Source organism: Penicillium riverlandense (assembly GCF_028828495.1).
Source record: "Penicillium riverlandense strain IBT 135883 chromosome Unknown utg000003l_segment0_segment0, whole genome shotgun sequence".
Classification (NCBI taxonomy): Eukaryota; Fungi; Ascomycota; class Eurotiomycetes; order Eurotiales; family Aspergillaceae; genus Penicillium; species Penicillium riverlandense.
In genome coordinates, this window is record NW_026643196.1 from 4,131,160 (window position 1) to 4,153,070 (window position 21,911).

Here is a 21,911-nt window from a genome sequence, read left to right on the forward strand (position 1 = left end):
CGAGGGAGCCCGGCATTGGTTATGAGAGATAGATATAGCCGTTACTTGTCGTCTGTTTAGACATACCACACAATGGTCTCGACTATCACCTGTCATCACACTCTTTCACATTCTTCTTTCATATATACTCAAATAGTTCGTGATCTTATACTCCAACGCTCACTGTCGGGACAGGTCACGTGATCTCGCAATCTGGTACGTGATGACCGGGTCAGCTATCTCGTTGACAGCGACCGGAGAGCTGCTTGATGATCATTCTCCCATCGTCACCAGACCCGTTCAGCGGTCCCTTGTTGCCCGATCACCACCCTGCCCTGACCAGGAACCCCTTTTCTGCTTGTGCCCAGGATCAGACCGCCTTCAAAGGCTTGGCTGGCCCAGTCAGAGCACTAGATGGGGCGGAACTCCACCGCGGTTCCAACCAAATCCGACTCCCGCAACGCTCCTTTAATATCTGTCAACACGTTGCGCTGCCCATTGCTGCTCCGCCCAGAGTCCAACTAGCATGTCGGTGGGAAGATCAGATCGTATGCGATAGGGTCTGCTTTGATCCACACGTATGTAGTGGGATGACCCGATCCATTACTGGCTACTGACGAGTGTGCTCCACTAGCACCATGACCGACGCTGTTTCGGCCACTGCCTCCCAGAGGGTGGCCGAGCACAGCTCTGAAAAGGCCATGTCAAAGAAGCCAGAGCCCCTCCCAATCGTCCATGCCCAAAAATTGGCCTCCCCGTTCCCCTCCCCAACGGAAGCCAGTCGGCCCCCATCGACAAAACAGCAGACCCGTGTGGCAGAGAACACGGATGAGAATGGAAGCCCAGACATCAGACCGTTATCCAAGAACGCCGAGGGGTTGCGTGGGAACAAGGAGAATCGGCCGCCGTCTTCGGCACATGGCTCAGCGAGAGTCAAGCCGGCGTCTCTGAGCAGCCACCCCATGAACAGGTCGGCGGAGGATTCGCAACCGCCATCAAGCCGGCAGCAGCATCCGCCGTCCATTGCTGGAATGTCTCCGTCGTCGCGTACCCCGAGTGTGCAATTTCGAGATACAGACAATGAAGCTGGCGACTTGCCGCGGTCTCGATCACAGTCCCGGCCAGCGTCATTGATCGAGGAGGCAGGGGACCAAACAAGGGGAAAACCGTCACTGCTCGAGAAGATCAAGTCACTAGCAGTGTCACCCTCATTTACATCGCACGGACGGACGGCGAGTGGAGCGACAATTTCAGACTTTAGACCACCTCCATCTGATTTGCTTACTCCCGGCTCAGAGAGGGGGGAATTTCACTTCCCAGAACCCCTGGCAGAAGAAGGAAGCGATGTTGATGCCGATGCGGAGGAAAGCGGCGGAGAGCAGCGTGATCGCCGGGCCAAGAAAAAGAGACATTTCACTCGAGGGCGGCAGCAGACGGATGAAGACACGGGCAACCGTACTGCCCCTACGACGCCGAAAACGACCCGTCGGCCTTCTTTTCACTTTTCTTCTTCGTTCGCGCCTTTTGAGAATTACCGCTCTAATTTTTTCCCTCGGAGAGCCAGCACCACGGACTTCAGTCCCCAGCAGCGCGAGGGTGTTTCGGAGGATGAAGGTCGAGACCGGATCAACCGGCGGCTAAGAAGTCCCTGGGGGGGCAGCCGTGGCTTCACCTACGCTGGACGACAGCAAGAGGGACAGGATAACCAGGAGGAACCGCGCCCTAGCCATCTAAGGCGTCTGACAGGATTTGCTGGGCCATCAGATAACCAAGAGAGCCTGACAGCCGCCTGGAGACGCCATCGGTCCGAACGGGGCACTAGTATGGGTGCCCAGCGATGGCGACAAATCAAGGCCGGCTTCAAACTCATTGGCCAACGGCGCAAAACAGACAATACTGTGGACAATGCGAAGTCGGCGGAATTGCTTGCTGAACTCTCCTCAGCCGTGCCCGCGGCGCTGATTCTGGCCAGCGCGTTCCAACGAGACGAGCATGGGAGCCGACGAATCCCAATTCTCCTGGAGCAACTGAAGGTTCGTGTCACAGACAGCAAGATTGATTCGCATTCTGGAGATCGCCACTTGGTATTTCGAATTGAATTGGAATACGGAAGTGGCATGACACGAATGAAGTGGATCATCCACCGCACCTTGAGAGACTTCGCCAATCTGCATCTGAAATACAAGCTTCATTTCGGTACCCAGAAATATCTGCGGCCTTCCGAGAACGCCATTACCCTGCCCCGCTTCCCCAGAAGCGCCTTTCCCTATCTACGGGGCGTACGAGGCTTAGAAAGCGAATTTGAAGACGAGGGCGAGGAAGAAGGATACGAAACCGGCCCTGAGGTAATGAGTGGTACGGAGAGGGCAGGCAGGAAGAAAAAGACTGCTCCCCAACACCAACGTCGGCCCTCTGGCTTCTCCCGGAGAAAATCCAGTGTCGCGGCGCCGGGAGAGGAATCAGCAGTCGAAGGTGCTTCAGGGAGGAAGGAATCGTCTTACCCAGAACGACAGCGGAGGAAGCTTGAGCTCTACCTGCAGAAGATGATCAGTTTCTTGATCTTTCGAGCTGACAGTAACCGGCTGTGCAAGTTTTTGGAATTGTCCGCTCTTGGTGTGCGCCTTGCTGCCGAAGGGAGCTACCATGGCAAAGAAGGATTTTTGATCATCCAGTCTTCAAAAGGTCTCGACTTTCGCAGGGCTTTGACCCCGGCTCTCATCAAGAAGCGGCATTCTCCTAAATGGTTCCTTGTGCGGCACAGTTACGTTGTCTGCGTGGATTCTCCTGAGGAGATGAATATTTACGACGTTTTCCTGGTAGATGCTCATTTTAAGGTCCAGACGCAAAAGATGAGCCTTCGGAATCAAAAAGCAAAGGATTTGGCCAAGTCTGCCAAGGACTCTGCAAGACATCCTCAACACCATACCCTGCGTCTCGAGAACTCGGAGCGGAAGTTGAAGCTGCTGGCCCGAAACGAACGTCAACTCCAGCAATTTGAAGATTCGATTCGGTTCATGGCCACCAACACTCCATGGGCGAGACCCAACCGATTTGACAGCTTCGCCCCCGTCCGCAAGAATTGCTTTGCGCAGTGGCTTGTTGATGCACGGGATCATATGTGGGTTGTGTCGCGAGCCATCAACCAGGCAAAGGATGTCATCTACATTCATGATTGGTGGCTTAGCCCGGAGCTGTATATGCGACGCCCGGCTGCCATCAGCCAGAAATGGCGACTGGACCGTCTTCTCCAACAGAAAGCTCGAGAAGGAGTCAAGGTCTTCGTGATCATGTACCGAAACATCAATTCGGCCATTCCCATCGACTCAGAATATTCCAAGTTCTCTCTCCTCGACCTTCATCCGAACGTTTTTGTTCAAAGATCTCCGAACCAATTCCGCCAAAACACTTTCTTCTGGGCCCATCACGAGAAACTGTGTATCGTCGACCACACCTTGGCTTTTGTCGGAGGAATCGATCTTTGCTTTGGGCGATGGGATACTCCTCAACATCAACTGACTGATGACAAGCCTACGGGGTTCGAAACAACGGATATGCCGAAGGATTCAGACCACTGTCAGCTCTGGCCCGGAAAGGATTATTCAAACCCTCGAATCCAGGATTTCTATGATCTCGACAAGCCATACGAAGAGATGTACGACCGGAACATTGTGCCACGGATGCCCTGGCATGATATCTCGATGCACGTCGTAGGCCAGCCTGCCCGAGATCTCACTCGACATTTCGTTCAGCGTTGGAACTATATTCTTCGCCAGCGGAAACCAACTCGGCCAACCCCGTTCCTCCTGCCCCCGCCAGATTTCAACACGGGCGATATGGAGGCCTTGGGTCTGGATGGGACGTGCGAGGTGCAAATCTTGCGTTCGAGCAGCATGTGGTCTACAGGAACGCCTGATGTCATCGAGCACAGCATCATGAATGCCTATGTCAAGCTGATTGAGGAGTCGGAGCATTTTGTTTACATCGAGAACCAGTTCTTCATCAGTACCTGTGAAATCGACGGCAGGAAGATTGAGAACCTCATTGGTGATGCATTGGTGGAGCGGATTGTGCGAGCAGCCAAGAACGAAGAAGTGTGGCGGGCAGTTATCGTTATTCCACTGATGCCAGGCTTCCAGAACACCGTGGACAGCGAAGGTGGAACGAGCGTGCGGTTGATCATGCAGTGCCAGTACCGCAGTATCTGTCGTGGAGAGACTTCAATCTTCGGACGTCTTCGCGCTTTAGGTATCGAGCCGGAAGATTACATCCAATTCTTCAGCCTGCGCGCCTGGGGCAAAATCGGTCCTCAGAAGCAGTTGGTCACCGAACAACTTTACATCCATGCGAAGTGCATGGTTGTTGACGATCGTGCCGCGATTATCGGCTCAGCCAATATCAATGAACGATCCATGCTCGGGTCGCGAGATTCGGAAGTTGCTTCCATTGTGCGCGATACAGATATGATCATGTCCACTATGAATGGCAAACCATATCTCGTTGGACGATTCCCACACACTCTCCGCATGCGTCTGATGAGGGAGCATCTTGGAATTGACGTCGATGAGCTCATGGAGCACGACTTCGCCACCGAAGAAGAGCTACGGAAGATCGAAGTTGCTGAAGACTCCCGTCCAGCCAATGACCAATCGCGGGAGCGGCGAGGCTCGGAATCTTCAAGGCTGGAACGACAGGATGAACGAGAGATGATTGAACGTCGGCATCGCATCCAAGACGAGTTCCTGTCCCGCTCCGAGGATATGCACAGTTTCAACCACGATGTCGACTGGGAGCAGGGCAATAATCCCAACCTCAAGTCTAGTCGCAAGGTCACTGCCGACCCGCGTGTTACGGACAAACCCGAGCACAAGAAAGACGTGAATGGTGATGGCGTTGACCACATGAATGCGGCTTCCCAAGCAGGACTTGGAATTGCTCGTGATTCACAAATGATGGCTGATAGCAAAGAAGCTTTGGTCTCCCCCATTGCCTCCGAGGGCAAAGGCACCTTGGGGCAACCCAAACTGTCACCCCGAAAGCAGTCTCGCACGAGTTCCACGCGAAGAGATGGTAGACAAGGATCTTCTACTGACACACCTCATGACTCCGAGTCCAACTCCAAACTGGATACTCCGCTGCAGGGCCATGGGCCTTCAGGATCGTCCAGTCGCGAATCTGAGACTGGTAGCAGCGGTCTGATCATGTCTAAGGAGAACCATGACACTTCCAGATACCCACACCTACCCGCTCCGGATCTCAAGCGGATATTCGTGGATAAGGATTGTATGAGAGATCCCGTGAACGATGCCTTCTATCTGGACACCTGGCAAGCGCTGGCTGAGAAGAACACCAAGATATTCCGGTCTGTGTTCCGCTGTATGCCCGACAGCGAGGTTAAGAATTGGAAGGAGTACAAGGAGTACGCCGCATATGGGGAGCGGTTTGCGGAGATGCAAAGCCACTCGAGCAGCAAGTCGTTCAACCCGCCTCACCAGAAAACTACCGGCCCGCCTGGCGCCACTTCTACTACTGCTTCTGCTCTTGCAGCTTCGCCCTTGTCTCCCATCAATCCGAATACTGAGAAATCTGAATTAAAAACTCCTCAGACCATTGATGAAAAGGTCATGCTCGCGGCCTCTGACTCCAACCGAAAGGAGTCCAGACAGCAGCCTGACCTCTCCAAGCGGGAGACATTATCATCCACTGGTGAGAAGTCTGCCCTGAAGGTGGCATCAGAACAAACGTCATCGAATCATGCCCAGAACGGGCAGAGCGACGAGAATGGTACCGGTGGAGATGATCTGGAGAAGCCGCGGACAAACTCAGTGCACGTCGATTACTCCGAAGCCATCAACCTGAACTCAACCTCTCAAACACAATCCCGGAGACGAAGACGTAGAGCCACAACTATTGGCTCCAAACGAGAATTCCACGGTGCGGATGATGTGATGGACAAGCAACGCGCGGAGGACCTCTTGAATAAGGTGCAAGGCCGCCTCATTCTCTGGCCCTATGACTGGTGCGTTCTGACTATCTTTGTGGCCACTAGCATATGACTGACGTGATCTTTCCTGAACAGGCTCGAGAAAGAAGAACAGGGCGGAAACTGGCTCTACGCTTTGGATCAAATTTCCCCGTTGGAAATTTAGTAAGTTGCCCCCTCTTATACCTGCTCGGGCTGCATGCTAACAGAAATACAGCAATTGATCCCTCTTCCCCGTTTTGAATTAGCACTGGACGGCGTCCTGGGCCTTGCTTGCATCCATCCATCGCGTCTATTTTTCCTGTGTTTCTCTCTGCCCAGCGTTTCTTGAGCGCTACTTGTGCCACGCAATTGATGCATTTTCATCGCCTCTCCAGCGCATTGGTTGAATGACCTTTTTCCCTTGTGTTTTGTCCGAGTCATACACTGTACTGGGATAAACTGGCGTTGTTGGATTACTTCAGTCGACTCTAGCGCTTACACCAATAATAAGCGTAGTTTGCTTCATCTCATTCACGTAATCAAACAGAGAAGGGTATTGGTTTCTATATACAAGTATATCATAATTGACATTAACGGTTCATTCAAGACCGACATCCGTCGAGGATGCGACCTGTTCTCGAAAAATTTCGAGTTCATCAAAGTTGGCCTGCAGCGCGGGCGCCAGGATACTGAATTGGCTCTCCCCCTGACGAGAGGGCCAATCGTCGCACGCACGTTGAAGCGATTCATGAGAAGCCGCGAAAGCATCTTGCAGCTCGGCGACGCGTGCACACGACCGGCCCAAATTACGCATGAACTGGGTCGGGTCCTGGATACACAAAAAGCGGATATTCTGTTTTGTGGCAACCGTGGACCTTGCATTCATAATCGATCGCTGGCCGCGATGGAAGGCAGGTTCCTCGCCTTGCTTAGGACGGCGCATCTTCTGTGCCCCGAAGAAACCCGGGGGATCCGCAGCAATCCCGATGGTTTGGAGGTCGACTTCTGATCCGTAGAGATGTAGGAATGCGAGCAGTTGCTCACCTAGGCGATGAGAACCCACGAACCGGTCGTGGTTCATCTTGAGGAATGCAACGAGTAACACAGCAAGCGCGTTGGCTCCAATTCCCGAGTTTGCAGGTCCAAAGAGACCGCGTGCTTCCAGTAAGATGCGAGTCGCGGCATACAGGGGTCGCAGGGAGGGGAACTCGGCATGAGAGGTTTTTAGATACTCGTCCATGAGACGAGGAAAGTGTCCAAAGGAAAACCGAATCTGTAGACCGGTTTTTTGGTGCCGCGCTGAGAGTATGGGTACTGATTTTCGGACAAACTGAACCTGGTCAAATGTGGAGCTGGTCCGTAAAACATGTTCAACGAGGCGTAGGCATGGATTCAGGTGAGCAGTCAACACAGATGACCGTCCTGACCCTTCCCGGCATTTGACGGGGAAGACAAAGTGAGCACCTGAATGCGGCATCGCCAGCCCTGTGCGACGAGAATTGGTGATTTGGGGTTTGACATCGAAAGACTTTCGCATGGACTTGGCAGCCAAAGAAAGTCCTGTCGGTGGATCTGCAGACAAAATATGCCTTTCCAGGAGATTTCCCACATCCAAACTCAGTTGCTCGATCGCTTTTTGTTCGCAGGGGCGTAGGGCCAGGTGTTGGTCCAACGCGCGAATCTCGGCATCCAGACGTGCCGTAGCTTTGTCGTGAGCAGGGGACTGCTCGACATATGCTAGCCAGGGACTTTGTCCAGGATACACGGCGTGAATCAAGTCAAAAGTAGGTCGTTGAGAGGATAAGCGCGAGACCGGAGTATGCAGGTCTTTCCTCTTGCGGCGTCGCGCCTTGCTCTCCGGCTTGACCGCAGTTGGCCCTGGCTCCGGGTTTTCTAGAATGGATGAAGCAGCTGTTGTCGGTGGACTGTAGCCCGCATAAACATCTGGGCGGAGCTGTGGCCTCCAAATCGCTGGCGACGGCTCACGAGGATAGATCTTGCGAATAAGACCCGCCCGGTTGGCGTCGCGATGAGCGCCTAGGGTCTTTTCGAGACTGTTGGTGAAGATCTCCGGGTCTTTGGTTGGGACATGGGATTTAAATGGGCGGCGGACATGTTTCGAGAGTGATCGAGCCGGCCGCATAGCAGGGTGATGGGGTGTGTCGGTTGGAGAACTTTCTGGCTGGTGCGGGTCCAGGCCAGGCCAGACCGAGGTTGGTGCCTCAGGCAACAACTGGCCATGTGACCCGTCCGAGACGAAATAATTCCGATAGTAATGCCTACATACTAGTAATAGTTTTATTTTTCTCTACCGACCTTGGAGTATGTATGTCAATATGACGTGCGCAAGTCTCTTGTGGTGTCGGTCATGATAGGCGGGCCACTGTGAATGGTCCAGCTCACCCACTCACCGCTTGCGTCTTCTGCCCCTCTATCATCATCAATCAGGTTCCCTTTCTTTCCCTTTTCCATTCCCTTCTCCCTTTCACAATCCTTCTCAGTCTAATTCCCTCCCCCGCCTTTGTTATCACCCCCTGCCTCATGCCCGCTCCCTGCTGACGGTGGCGTCTCTTCCCTTCTGTGCTCATTGATGGCTGTTGGGCGCCACCCGTAGGTTGTTTTCGTGCGTGTTGATCGACAGCTTATCGACCCCGTCCTGCTCCGAGGTACGTTTAATCCCTTCTTTCTACCTTGACGTCAATCCTACCCCAGATTGTGGCCATGGCATGTGATAATTGCAGCTGGCGCTGACATCCGCTGCAGTTTAATTGCAAACAGTCCCGCTGGGTGGAGAAGCGATTGACCGACTTCAGTTTCCATCATGACCGATCAAGGCAGCCCCAAGCAGGTGCCGGAGGGCCAGCCAGACCCAGTGCTGGTTGGCCCAGGGCTACGGGCCTTGAAAGAGGAAGCATACACAGATGCTACCAATGCTACCCCTACTACGGACGCGGATAAGACACACCCCGTCGACACTGATGCGCCTCCCTCATACTTTGCCAGCATCCCTGGGGCCAATTCTGCGGCATTGGACCCGTCCGAGCTTTCTTCTTCTCCTTCTTCTGTGGCGAGGCGAGCGTCGTCAGGCCAGGACTTATTGCGACGGTTAAGTTTGACCGCAGATGCTTCGCCAGGGTCGCCGGAGGTCGACCCACGTACGCAACATCCAGGACTACGTCTGAGCGGCCGTGTGATCAGTGCCGCATTCTGCATACCATACAAGCTCTATCATCAGCCAGGATCGGATTGGGTACGTCGAGTCCCGCTGAATCTGACTGCCCCAGGAGAGAAAACGGCAAACTGACCAACGTTTCTGATGAGAACAGGTGCTCAAGCCACGATCTGGAACCTCGGCTCTCTTCGATTCATTCGCTCATCTTGCCTCAGATGAAACAACTTGGTCACACACTCTGGTAGGCTGGACTGGTGAAGTTGAACCGACCTTGGACTCGAAGACACCCTTACAGCCGATCCCGGCCAACGCCGTCGGCAAGTTGCCCACTGTTTCGCACAACCTATCCCCCACCCTCCCATTGAACAAAGCGGCAGCCCCGGTTCCCGTAGATGCCAGCCAGAAGCCCCCGATGCATCCGCTGTTGGAGGGGATCAATATTGATCGGGAAGATCGAGAGCGGCTCGATCACCAGCTCAGCTCCGGGCGCTATGGCCGGATTGCTCCTGTGTGGTTGTCTGATGCATCAGATGAGCCGCAAGATACCATCGTGCTGAAGGACCAAGGAAGGTGGCGACGGTATGCGGAGCGAGAATTGTACCCGTTGCTGCACTACAAGCAGCATGGTCCAACGGATGGCCGCTCGGAGCGGCGGTGGTGGGCTGATTACCTCCGATTAAATCAGCTGTTTGCGGACCGAATCGCGAAGGAGTATCAAGAGGGGGATGTCGTGTGGGTTCATGACTACCATCTGTTCCTTCTGCCCAGTCTCCTGCGGCAGCGAATTCCCAACGTCTACGTGGGCTTCTTTTTACACTCACCATTCCCCAGCAGCGAGTTTGTACGGTGTCTGGCGAAGCGCAAGGAGGTATTGACGGGCGTGCTGGGTGCCAACATGATCGGATTCCAGACATTTTCCTACTCGCGACACTTTTCTTCGTGCTGTACCCGTGTTTTGGGCTTTGAATCAAACTATGCCGGGGTGGATGCCTACGGGGCGCATGTTGCGGTTGACGTGTTCCCCATTGGGATTGATGCACGCTCCATCCAGAAAGCCGCTTTTGGAGCCACAGACATCGAGAAGGCCGTGATGGGAATCCGCAGTCTGTATGCCGACAAGAAGATCATCGTGGGTCGTGATCGACTGGATAGTGTCCGGGGTGTGGCGCAGAAACTACAGGCGTTCGAATTATTCTTGGAGCGATATCCTGAGTGGCGCAACAAGGTTGTCCTCATCCAAGTGACAAGTCCCACCAGCGTGGAGGAGGAGAAAGAGGATCCCGAAAACAAGATCGCTGGCCAGATCTCCAGCCTGGTTTCCACCATCAATGGCCGTTTTGGGTCCCTGAGCTTTTCACCCGTCCAGTATTACCCGCAATATCTCTCGCAACAAGAATACTTTGCCCTGTTGCGCGTAGCTGACGTTGGATTGATCACCACGGTGCGAGACGGGATGAACACCACAAGTCTGGAATACATTGTCTGCCAGCAGACGAACCACAGCCCACTCATCCTATCCGAATTCTCGGGAACTGCAGGGACGCTACCTAGCGCCATTCACATCAACCCCTGGGACCTAGCTGGTGTCGCGGGCGCCATTGACCGGGCACTGAAGATGCCCCCCGACCAGCGAAAGGCGCAGCATCTGAAGCTGTACAAGCATGTGATCACCAACACAGTCTCGAATTGGTCGAAGCAGTTTCTCCATCGCCTTCTGACGAATCTCTCCTCGTTCGACCAGTCGGTTGCCACGCCAGCACTTGACCGGGCGAAACTCCTGAAGCAGTACCGCAAGGCGCGGCGGCGTCTGTTCATGTTTGATTATGACGGAACGTTAACACCCATAGTTAAGGATCCACAAGCCGCCATTCCGTCGGACCGAGTGCTGCGCACCATTAAAAGCCTCGCGGCGGACCCGCGCAACGCTGTTTGGATCATCAGTGGACGGGACCAGGCTTTCTTGGATGAATGGATGGGCCACATTCCAGAATTGGGGCTGAGTGCCGAACACGGATGTTTCATTCGTAAGCCCCGGAGTGACGACTGGGAGAATCTGGCCGAACGGACGGATATGGCCTGGCAGAAGGAAGTGGTGGAAGTTTTCCAGCACTTCACTGAACGTACCCAGGGCTCCTTTATTGAGCGGAAACGGGTGGCTTTGACCTGGCACTACCGGCGAGCGGACCCAGAGTACGGGGCATTCCAGGCTCGCGAGTGTCGGAAGGCCCTTGAGGATACTGTGGCCAAACGCTGGGACGTGGAGGTCATGGCGGGCAAGGCTAATTTGGAGGTCCGGCCGACATTTGTCAACAAAGGCTATATCGCCACGCGGCTGGTGAACGAATACGGGGAGAAGCCTCCTGACTTCATTTTGTGTCTGGGGGACGATTTCACCGACGAAGGTATGTGGGAATTTTGTTCATGTTGCTTGCGGCTTGCGGCTAGGATGATTGCTGATACAGGTCTGGTTCAGATATGTTCCGTGCGCTGCAGAAATTCGATTTGCCCCAGGACCACGTGTATTCAGTCACTGTGGGTGCCAGCTCGAAGCAAACCGACGCCAGCTGGCACCTTTTGGAACCAGCCGATGTTATCGGCGCCGTCCAGATGCTGTACAGCCCCGGCCAAGACTACTGAAGTACCTTTTGCTCAGCTAGCTGTTACGGATTGGCTCGCCTTGTTTCGATAAGACTTTGGCTCAGAGTGACGGGTTTCCTCCTCGGTATGCCGGATCGCGTTGTGGAGTTGGGAGTGGATTGCTAAATCCATCGCTCGTTGGGTTTGTTTTGAAGAGCCTTTATTCTAAGGCCTTTTGTTTCCCCGTGCCGGAATTGAGTGCCTGGTTGACAGGTCCTCTGATTTGACGGCAGACATGGCACAGCCTGTCTTCTATGTGTTGTAATCGTGGCATAGACCCGTGAGCGCCGGCGTTGTATGTTTAGTTGTGCTAGATGCTTGGAATAGACGGATTGTTTGAGCGACTTGGCAATTTCTATGGGCAGGCCTAAAAGTAATATTCTGTCTGGGGATTCAGGCTAGATCAAGCATCTGGATCAGCCCTAAGCGGTGCGGAATGAGCACACGGAAACATGAAGAATCATTGAAGCATCTCCGCATGCAGAACGAACTTTAGGCCTAGCACAATGATAAAACTCTCGGAGTACAGTGGTGTATTCGTTCCAAAAGTCTGAAACCCATTACCCGCTTAGACGGTAGGTAGAGGGTTTCAGACTTATGGAACACCACTGTCCCACTGTCATCGGAGGGCGCCCTCGGGCATCGGTGCGAGGCTAGCGGGGCCGAAGGGTCGGTCGGAACCCCGTAATATTTTCTATTACATAAATTTTCTTCACACGGGGATTTTCATACTTGACTCACTACGGAGTACTCAATGATTATTATTATTAATCTCTCGGGGCGTTTTCTGGTGCAATTTGGCACTCTTTTCCGTTTCCATTTTGGACGTCATCTATGACAGCCTAAACGATTCCGCATTGATATCAGGTGGCAGAGAAGAAGCCGGCAAGCATGGTCGAGGAAAAAGACCTCGAATGCGGAACTGAGTCGGCCACCATCACCGCTGATGCCGAGCTCCGAAATGCCTCCTCCGATGAAGAATCGACAACCGGCGAGCCGGGCGCCAACATCGAGTATAATGACCTGACTCCGGTCCCCACGAACACCAGCGCCATCGCACGCACCCTCTCTGTCGTGCGCACACGGGAATCCGGCAAAGATCTCGGGCCGCCGCCGGACGGGGGCTTCCAGGCCTGGTCGCAGGTCGCACTGGCGCATCTGATCATCTTCAACACTTGGGGGTACATCAACAGCTTCGGCGTGTTCCAGACATACTATACACAGACATTGAATCATCCGCCGTCCGACATATCATGGGTGGGCAGCATTCAGATCTTCCTGCTCTTTTTTATCGGGACATTCTCTGGCCGCGCAACGGATGCGGGCTATTTCAAATTCACCTTCGCGATGGGCGCCCTCCTGGAGACCTTTAGCATCTTCATGACCTCGCTGTGCACCAAGTACTGGCAATTGTTTCTGGCACAGGGCGTGGGACAGGGGATTGGTTGCGGACTGATGTTCTGCCCGACCCTGGCGCTGATCTCGACGTATTTTGCCAAACGGCGCGGCATTGCCCTCGGTCTCGTTGCCTCGGGCTCTGCGACGGGAGGACTGGTCTTCCCCGCGGTTATTATGCGCCTGCTGCCGCGTGTTGGGTATGGATGGACAGTGCGAACGCTCGGGTTTATCACGCTGGCGACGCTGATCCCCTGTCTGATTTTCCTGAAGCAGCGCCTACCGCCGCGCACCACGGGACCGCTCGTTGAATGGGCCGCATTCACTGAGTTGCCGTACGTGTTGTTTGCAACGGGAATGTTCCTGAACTTCTGGGGCCTGTATATCGGGTTCTTCTATATCGGCAGCTTCAGCCGCAACATCATCGGCGTCTCCGACACCACGTCGATCGACTTGCTGATGGTCATGAACGGCGTCGGACTCGCGGGTCGGTTAATCCCCAACCTGGCAGCCGACAAATGGACCGGTCCGTTCAACCTGCTGCTGCCGTTCAGTTTCGCTACCGGCGTGGTGGCCTACTGCTGGGCGGGCGTGTCTAGTCAGTCGGGCCTGTGGGCATTTGCCGTCTTCTACGGCCTTTTCGCTGCGGGCATTCAGTCTCTGTTCCCTGCCACACTCAGCACGATGACGACCGACCTCAAGAAGATCGGCGTCCGCATGGGCATGGTGCTTAGCGTCGTCGCCGTGGCGGCGCTCATCGGCTCGCCCATTGCCGGGGCTCTGGTCGAGCGCGATAACGGGCAGTACCTCTTTGCGCAGATGTTCATGGGTAGCGCCATCTTCGGGGGTTTCTTGACGCTGGTCGGGGCCCGAGTGGCCAAGGTGGGCACTGGTCTGGTGCGCGTGTAAATGCGCAGTTGCACATTAGCCCTAATCACCTACAATAGCCATGCCCCCTTGCAGAGATACTTAGTTAGCTACCACGCCGACTGCATACTTAAGTATGAAATAGACAGAATACTAATGACCATAAAATATTTAACCTTCCCTATAACCCTCTATAAGCATCTGTACCCATCTCTTTTCTATGTTGTTACTAACTACTACTTCGTGATTCAGCGCCCAGACCACCCCCCACTTAGTTAGTTTGCCCCTCCGATGATTCAGTTCTTCTTCTTTTCCTCCGTTCAACAAGTACATACTACCTAGGCAACTCCCTTGGCTCGTCAATTCTCCTTTCGCACCCCATTCATCCCATTTAACCCTGCCAACCACCACCACCCACTCTACTATGGCGCCCCGCGGTCGAGGAGGAAAGTTCAGCAAGCCCACTCGAGGAGGTAAGAGTCGCGTGCAACCTCTGCGGAAAAAAGACCCTCGCACTGATAGTCGTCAAACAGGAGGCAAACATTTTAGCAGAAACCTGCAGCCCGTAGATAAGGATGGCAATGTCGTTGGAATGTGGCGGGTACGGTTTTGCTTCCACTCCAATGCCCCTCAACCGGCAAAGAGACCAACCAACTAACACGTCGCCGCGCACACCAGGAGCCCCAAGATGTAGTGCCCCAGTCCAGCGATGAGGAGTCCTCCAGCGAGGAGTCTGAGGAGGAAGAGTCCGGCGAGGGCGAAGGAAGCGAAGACGAAGACGCCGGCCCCAGCTCCGCCGCGGGCGCATCAATGACCCGCGAAGAGCGAAGAGCCGCCGCCAAAGCGAAGAAACAAGAAGCGATTGCCAGGCGAAAGCACACCGCCGCGCAGCCGGGCGACCTGCCACCGAGCGACTCCGAGGCCAGCGAAGACGAAGACCTACCTGCCAACCCGAACCACACGGCCAAGTCCCGCTCGCAGCTGCAGAAGAAGGAGCCCGACGAGAACGCTCCTCCGGCGCCGAAAAAGGCGCCGGCTGATTTATCGCAGCTGTCGCGGCGGGAGCGTGAGGCGGTCGAAGCGCAGCAGAGGCGCGAGCGGTATATGAAGCTGCATGCGGAGGGGAAGACGGATGAGGCGCGCGCGGATCTGGCGCGGTTGGCGCTTGTGCGCGAGCAGCGCGAAGCCGAGAAGGCAAGGAAGCAGGCGGAGAAAGAGGAGAAGGACGAGCAGGCCCGGGAGCGTGCGGCTGCTGTGAAGGAACGCGAGGACAGGTTGCGACAGGCGGCGATGGGCAAGCCGAAGAAGGGTGGGAAGAAATAAACACGTTGATAGTACGCTTCATCGTCGTCATATAAACCATTTCCATTCTCCAATTGGTCTATGAAACACAACTCAAACCCATAGATGAACCCACAATGTACACCGAACGCCTCTTCTCCAGATACATATATCAATCCACAATTACACTCTTGCAACCATGCATGAGCCAGTCAGAAACAAGATCTACACGGGATCCGAAGAACCCCTGCTTTGGGAAAGTAGTATATCGAGCGGTACTGCATTACACACCCCAGAACAAGCCCTCGACACTGTGGCCTTGCGCGACAACCCCCCAGCCGGCAATCAGACTGACGAGCCAGAGCACCGCAAAGATCAGGATGGGAGCAAGCAGCAGCTCCGTGTTGTGCAGAAAGGGGAGGGCATTGTACCCCAGGAAGGTGATGTAGGTATAGTAGATGAGCGCAGACAGATATAGCGTGTTTCCGAGGAACGTGGCCAGGAAGTTGCTCGGGCTGCGGGTGAGGAGCGGGAGGAGCAGGAACTGCACCACGTAGAGGTGGAGGTAGAGGGGGAAGAAAGCGCGGTTGGAGACCTAGAAGTAGCCGGGTCAGCGACGCATAGCACGAAATGCGGGCTGCAGCAGGGGGGGGTTCCGTCTCACATCAAAACAATATCCAAACTCTAGCTGTTCCTTTTCCCCCGGCTGGGCAAATAGCCCCTGTGCAGCGCCGCGTCGTCGGCCTCGGGAGCCGCGCAAGCCGGCCAAGGACGTGGCAGCGCCGTCCGGACCGAATAGTCGGCCGATGACGAAGTAGCCGATAGTCGAGACGAGGAGGGAAGATCCAATGAAGTGGATGAAGATGAAGAAGAACATGAGGCGGATAATTGCGCCGAAGGACGGGGTATAGGCTAATCCCCAGGCGAGGGCTGTGAGGAGAAGGAAGAAGGATAGGAGGTAGGTGAAGGATGGGTCTGGCCGGTGCCATGTATTCTTGGTTTCTGATGAAGAGGGAAGGGTCAATAACGTCGGGGTATATCCGCGCCAAGTGGCTTGCAACTTACGTTTCTGTGAAGCCCCCAGTTAGCATATTTCTCCTGTCCGGGTCTGCTGGGTGCACTTACATGGTAATAAATCGACTTGAAGACCTTCTTCGGGGCAATTAACAACGAAGTCATCTCCCAAATGGCCATTTCAAAGTCCATTTGCGGGAACTTGAACAGTCTGTTCCGCCGGTCAGCCACCCTGTCCTTCTATCCAGAGCACTCATCCACCGACCTCTTGAAGAATCGCGGCATGCGCACGCTGGACCGGCGACTGGTCGGCGTTGACCCGCCGAGGTTGGCCGGACCGGCATGTTGACGGGGCACGGAGATGTGGGGGTTCATGATCGAGGGAAGGGCTGCCCCAGTGAGTCTCAGGCGAGGTAGCTGAGAACCAGAGCGAGTGTCTAGGAATTCCGGACAACAACAACAATGATGCTTGGGCATGGCCTCGAGGTGCCAAGGTGCCGGTGTTATGTCATCCCCGGTCACGTGGGGTGTCGATCATGAGGTCGCGCTTGCCCTAAACAGACCGAGAGACCGACCGGAGTATACAACAGCCTGTCGGGCAATCATATACGAGACTACGGATTTATGAGAAACGGATTGAGTTGCATAATTCCGAGTGTGTAATGGACAGCCCACCCGAGAAGATCCCGATCAGCTGACAAGTGACCTGTCTGCAAGGGATCGGGATGAGGCATCACCTCCGCTGCATCGCCTGCAGCATCACGATGTGGAGAAATGCGAGCAGTCAGAAATTGCAAAGATAGAGACTCTGTCTGGGCTTAGGGTTACATACATGCTACATGCTCCGGACAGACAGACAACGCCATCTTCAGCCCCTGAATAATAATCATCCAGGATGCCGATCCTCAGTTGATCCTGAAATCCGGAATTATAATAATAATGATAATAACCATAGTGAATAAGAATAATCAGAATCCCAGTTCATCCAGTTCCCCTGACGGTCTTTCATGACTATTGTTCTCCTTCGTGAACCCCAGGTGAAAAGTGAACGGGTGTGCTCCCCGAGATCAGATCCACTCAGGAGTTCGAGTTCTCCGTCTCTCCTTTCCCTCCTCCACTTCCCCCCAGACTGGGCCGAACGCAATGCCCGTCTGAGACTCTCGTTACACCCTCCATGCTTCAGCCCAGTTGCACTGGTCTTCTTTAACATCTTCCTCCTCTCCCTCCCTCTCTCCCTCCAGCGGACACGACGACAACTATGTCGCAGCAACGGGAGTATACCGCCGCTCCCTCCCCTCCGCGTACTCCTCCCGCCCAAACCTCCAAATACCGGCCGTCCAAACAAAAATTCCAACGCCCATCGATCCGCGACACCTTCCCTGACACGATTGACAATGGCACGAGCACCAGCGATTCCGGGGATGACCGCGATCCACATGACCTATCCCTCTCCCCCCAGCATGCCGTGCGCACGTCGATCGTCGATAACATGCTTCTCTCCCTGGACCAATTCGACGCGCCCGGATCATCCTCTCCTCTAGATGATTACCGCATGTTCAATTCCACCTTGGACTCGGATACCCACACCCGATATCCCAAGGAGTCGACTGCCCCCGGTCGGTATCGCGGTCACACCTTCTCCTCGTCCATGTCCTCCGAAGCGGATTACGCCTATGATGACAATCGGTATGCAACGAGGACAACAAAGGGCAGGCGGAGCAACAGCAGTTCCAACCATCAAACAACGCCGAGGAGAATGGGAAGCACACGAGGTCGAGACTCGATGAGCGCGCGTGGGGTGCCGGCAAACATTCCGCGATCTAGCGATGCCCGCAAAGGTAGCAAGGGAAGCTCAACCTCGACGGTCGAGTACCCGTACAACATTCCTCGAACGCGAGCAGACTCGGGCTTAGACAGGCGCTCGGAGAGTTTTGACTGCGGGCCCAAGCGAGCCTATGTTCCATATCCGGAGGCCGATGCCGGCCAGGATTCGCTGTTCTACGATGACAGCGACGCCGCGCCGACACCAAGCGTGCCAGGAGGGCCACGAAAAATCCCGGACTATAGTAGGACACCAACCAATTCACGGACGCCGGCGGGGTCGCGACGAAACAGTGCCAAATCGGCAGCACAGGCTCCTCAGATCCGCAAGACCCGCGCAGACAACATCGGCACGGGGACTCTTCGAGCTCGGGACAATGAATACGCGCAGCCAGATGGGGAGGTGGAAATGCCTCCGCCCATCCCCGCGTCGCAGGAGCCAGCCCCGAGCCCAACGATCTCATACAACAAACCTTCCCATCCTCCGGAACCGGCTCCAGCGAATTCGACCACTACATTCGCCTCTACCAACACACCTACAAAGGACCGTCCTGGGTTTTTTCGGCGCGTGTTCGGCGGCTCATCTAAGACACCGTCCCCCAGTGTTGGAGAACAAGGAGGGTCCAGCGCGAACGACTTGTCCTATCTCCGTGAGAATGAACCCAAAGATGCCAATGGAGTGACGGTCAATCTAAAGGGGCGGCAACAGCAGTTGCCCCCCAAGACTCCTACCGCCGAGGCCTCGCCATCCGCCCGAAAAGGACCGCAGCAAGTAGTGAAACAAAAATCATCGTTCTTCCGCCGGCGCAAGAAGTCTGTGGTTGAGAATGTTCCGCCTCCAATTGTTTTGCCCCAGGAGATTGCAGCTCCACAGGCCCTAGAAATGATGAAGCCGGAGCCAAGCCCCGTTAGCAGTCTGCGGAGGGTCATGGATCCGTACCTTGCAGAAGCTAACCCGGCACTCCAAGCTTCCAAGGAGCAACGCCGCGAGGGGTCGCAGGCCCAAGACTCTTCGTCTTTGCAACCACAAAGAGAGACCGTGTCACCTTCTGCCGAGGAATCGACAATCAAGGTAGTCACTCAAGATAGTGAGGTAGAAACGGCCACAGAGCCGGCCTTACTAGACCAACCCCGGAATGCCACTCCCTCTGCGTCTTTGTCACCTGTGGTGGAGGATTACTCGCTCAATGCCAATTCACCCACCAACCACTCCGCTGATAATCTTCCGAAAGAAACACCAGTTGAACTCAACAAGTTGGCAATCCCTTCCACTGGCAAAGATATCAAGGCCCCCGAATCTCCCGGTGCGTCCGTCTCAGAGGCGTCGCAATATCAAACCGCGGTAAACACCCCGGTGGTAGAATCTGAAGAACCCAAAACGGCCGAGGAACCTAAGGACACAACCGACGGGCCCGGAGAGGCAGTGGAGGATGATCCGACGGCGATTGATCGAGAACAAGCGCAGAAGCTCTTTGATAGCCAGGACCAAGTTGTGGGCAACGAGCCGGCTGCCGCTTGGTTGGGTGACCCTGATCGTGCCAAGGTTCGGGAGGCGTACATGCGACTCTTCAACTGGTCCAACGTCAACATTCTCGCTGCCCTACGAAGCCTCTGTGAGCGTCTGGTGTTAAAGGGAGAGACTCAACAAGTGGATCGCGTCCTAGATGCTTTCTCAAACAGATGGTGTGATTGCAACCCGAGTCATGGTTTCAAAGCCACCGGTAAGTTTATACCTTGTAATCCTTTGTTCTGCGCAAATTTAACCCATCCGTTTAGATGTTGTCCACACGATTTGCTACTCCCTTCTTCTCTTGAACACCGATCTTCATTTGGCCGACATCGACCAGAAGATGACTAAATCCCAATTTGTACGGAACACTATGCCGACCATTCATCGAGTTGCTATGGACGCGGCTCCGGAGGGATTTGACACCTTGCGTCCAGTTAATCGTACCAAGACCACGCCTCAAAGCCTAGACGCAACTCCCACCTCTGCTCGATCTGCAACGTTCCCTCTTGGCGATGGTAGCCACGGGTCATTGGACGTGGATTCCATCCGGAGCCCTGTCGATGCCAGTAACGACACTGGCCCGCTGGTCAGTGTGCCATTCACTGGAACCGTGAGAGCCTGGGAACAGCAGGTGGAATCTGTTCTGAAAGAGTTTTATAACTCCATCCAAAGAGAAAGGCTTCCTCTGTATGGTGCTCAGCCCGAGAGAGAAGTTTCTCGGATGAACTCGAATAACTTCCTGGGTCCTTCAATGGGTACGCTACGCAGAAGCCCCAGCACGATCAGCAAGAGTGGCTCGGACATTTATCCACGCGGCCGGTCCGCTGATTCGCGTCATGGAGCCGCACGGTGGTCATCCAAGCCCCGTTCTCGAGCAGGGAGGCTGTACCCCCCATCCTTCATGGGCTCCAGCCGAACAAGTCTTGATGATCAGTCGTCTCTTTGGAGCCCTACTGCATCAAGCACTTGGAGCAAATACTCTCTGGGCAGATTCACTTCCGCTTCTGTGGACTCTTTCGGCTCGGAGTATCCGCGCGGCGAGTACCAACAATCCATCGGCTTTGCAAATGCACTGAGCCAGGCAATCATTCGCGAAGACTCCGCCACCTCCGTTTACAGCTATGAGGACAACGAACGCACGATGCCTCTGCTCGAGGATGAGACTTTGGTCCTTGCTGGCGCACCGTGGGCCAAGGAAGGAAGCTTGAAGCACAAGCACCACTTGGACGCTGTGGACAAACGAGCCAAGGACCGAAACTGGAACGAATGTTTCGCAGTCATCCAACATGGCTGGATGCGTCTCTTCTCCTTCAACTCCAAGTCGATGCGCCAGAAAGCGAAGCAGCGTGGCGGCGTCGTGGTTGGAGGAGGCAACTGGACGGAAAACGCCGAGGAGCTCTGGAAGTTCATGCTACGTCAGACTATTGCCAGTGCTCTTCCCCCGCCCGGATATTCCAAGTCCCGTCCCCACGTCTGGGCGTTGAGTCTGCCCACCGGCGCCGTGCATCTCTTCCAAGCTGGTACGCCCGATATTGTGCGAGAATTTGTCTCTACGGCCAACTATTGGAGTGCACGATTGTCAAAGGAGCCTCTGGTGGGAGGTATCAGCAATATTGAATATGGATGGAGCGATAATGTGATCAACACCGCCTTGGTGAACCCCGAAGGTCGGTCCCCGCCGCCTGGGTCTGGGCCCCGACCAAGCATCCAGAGCTCGATCCGGAGCTCCATTGATCAGCAGAATGTGCGGCCCCGACTCCCTGCCGACAGGGTCCACATCAGCGACTGGAGCCCGCCGCAACAGAGCATGGTCGCCTCCCATCTTACGGAGGAGGACCAACTGAAGGCTCTTCAGACATACGTGAAGAACATCGAAGACGAGCTCCAGAGACACAATGAGCTTCGATCTGCCATGAATCTCGCCTTCTCCCCACGCCATCCCAACTCCACCAAAGCGATGGCCAACTGGGAGAAGAAATCCTCGTATCTGTTGCGGGAGATTGTCAAGTTCCGCACCTATATGGATTCTCTTCGCAATGCTGTGACGTCGAAGGAAAAATTCTATGCCGAGTCCAACAATTACTATAACGGTGCTGGTGTTGACAGCGACTCTGTGAGCATCAAGCGGCCCGTGACCGGTGCAGGCCCAGCCTGATTTACAGCTTTCTTTTTTTCCTTTTCCCCTGGATACATGCCCCTGGCTTTATATACCCTCCAGATGGGCTGCCACATCCGGGATACACTATTTATTTCCGTTCAAAAGCGATCTGATG

The 21,911-nt window shown here is 54.8% G+C and overlaps 7 protein-coding genes across 7 annotated transcripts; 5 read left to right on the forward strand and 2 right to left on the reverse strand.

Annotated features, from left to right (window-relative positions):
* Positions 1 to 617: 617 nt before the first annotated feature.
* On the forward strand, positions 618 to 6,183 carry pld3 (phospholipase D; the record flags this gene model as incomplete). Its single annotated transcript, XM_057196699.1, has 3 exons — positions 618 to 5,995; positions 6,056 to 6,124; positions 6,177 to 6,183. The coding sequence occupies 3 exons, from the start codon at positions 618 to 620 to the stop codon at positions 6,181 to 6,183; spliced, it is 5,454 nt and encodes a 1,817-aa protein (XP_057054095.1).
* A 356-nt stretch (positions 6,184 to 6,539) lies between these two features.
* N7474_005285 (uncharacterized protein) lies at positions 6,540 to 8,084 on the reverse strand (the record flags this gene model as incomplete). The annotated part of the gene is made up of 1 exon (XM_057196700.1): positions 6,540 to 8,084. The coding sequence occupies one exon, from the start codon at positions 8,082 to 8,084 to the stop codon at positions 6,540 to 6,542; it is 1,545 nt and encodes a 514-aa protein (XP_057054096.1).
* A 678-nt stretch (positions 8,085 to 8,762) lies between these two features.
* On the forward strand, positions 8,763 to 11,750 carry orlA (putative alpha,alpha-trehalose-phosphate synthase subunit Tps2; the record flags this gene model as incomplete). The annotated part of the gene is made up of 3 exons (XM_057196701.1): positions 8,763 to 9,191; positions 9,268 to 11,515; positions 11,587 to 11,750. 3 exons carry the CDS (start codon positions 8,763 to 8,765, stop codon positions 11,748 to 11,750), a joined length of 2,841 nt encoding a protein of 946 aa, XP_057054097.1.
* Positions 11,751 to 12,641: 891 nt separating this feature from the next.
* On the forward strand, positions 12,642 to 14,054 carry N7474_005287 (putative MFS monocarboxylate transporter; the record flags this gene model as incomplete). The annotated part of the gene is made up of 1 exon (XM_057196702.1): positions 12,642 to 14,054. The coding sequence occupies one exon, from the start codon at positions 12,642 to 12,644 to the stop codon at positions 14,052 to 14,054; it is 1,413 nt and encodes a 470-aa protein (XP_057054098.1).
* A 382-nt stretch (positions 14,055 to 14,436) lies between these two features.
* On the forward strand, positions 14,437 to 15,335 carry N7474_005288 (PDGFA associated 1 family protein; the record flags this gene model as incomplete). Its single annotated transcript, XM_057196703.1, has 2 exons — positions 14,437 to 14,613; positions 14,691 to 15,335. The coding sequence occupies 2 exons, from the start codon at positions 14,437 to 14,439 to the stop codon at positions 15,333 to 15,335; spliced, it is 822 nt and encodes a 273-aa protein (XP_057054099.1).
* Positions 15,336 to 15,576: 241 nt separating this feature from the next.
* N7474_005289 (unc-50 family protein) lies at positions 15,577 to 16,784 on the reverse strand (the record flags this gene model as incomplete). Its single annotated transcript, XM_057196704.1, has 4 exons — positions 15,577 to 15,888; positions 15,958 to 16,287; positions 16,419 to 16,518; positions 16,573 to 16,784. The coding sequence occupies 4 exons, from the start codon at positions 16,782 to 16,784 to the stop codon at positions 15,577 to 15,579; spliced, it is 954 nt and encodes a 317-aa protein (XP_057054100.1).
* A 781-nt stretch (positions 16,785 to 17,565) lies between these two features.
* Positions 17,566 to 21,793, forward strand: N7474_005290 (Sec7 domain protein; the record flags this gene model as incomplete). Its single annotated transcript, XM_057196705.1, has 2 exons — positions 17,566 to 19,849; positions 19,905 to 21,793. 2 exons carry the CDS (start codon positions 17,566 to 17,568, stop codon positions 21,791 to 21,793), a joined length of 4,173 nt encoding a protein of 1,390 aa, XP_057054101.1.
* Positions 21,794 to 21,911: the final 118 nt, after the last annotated feature.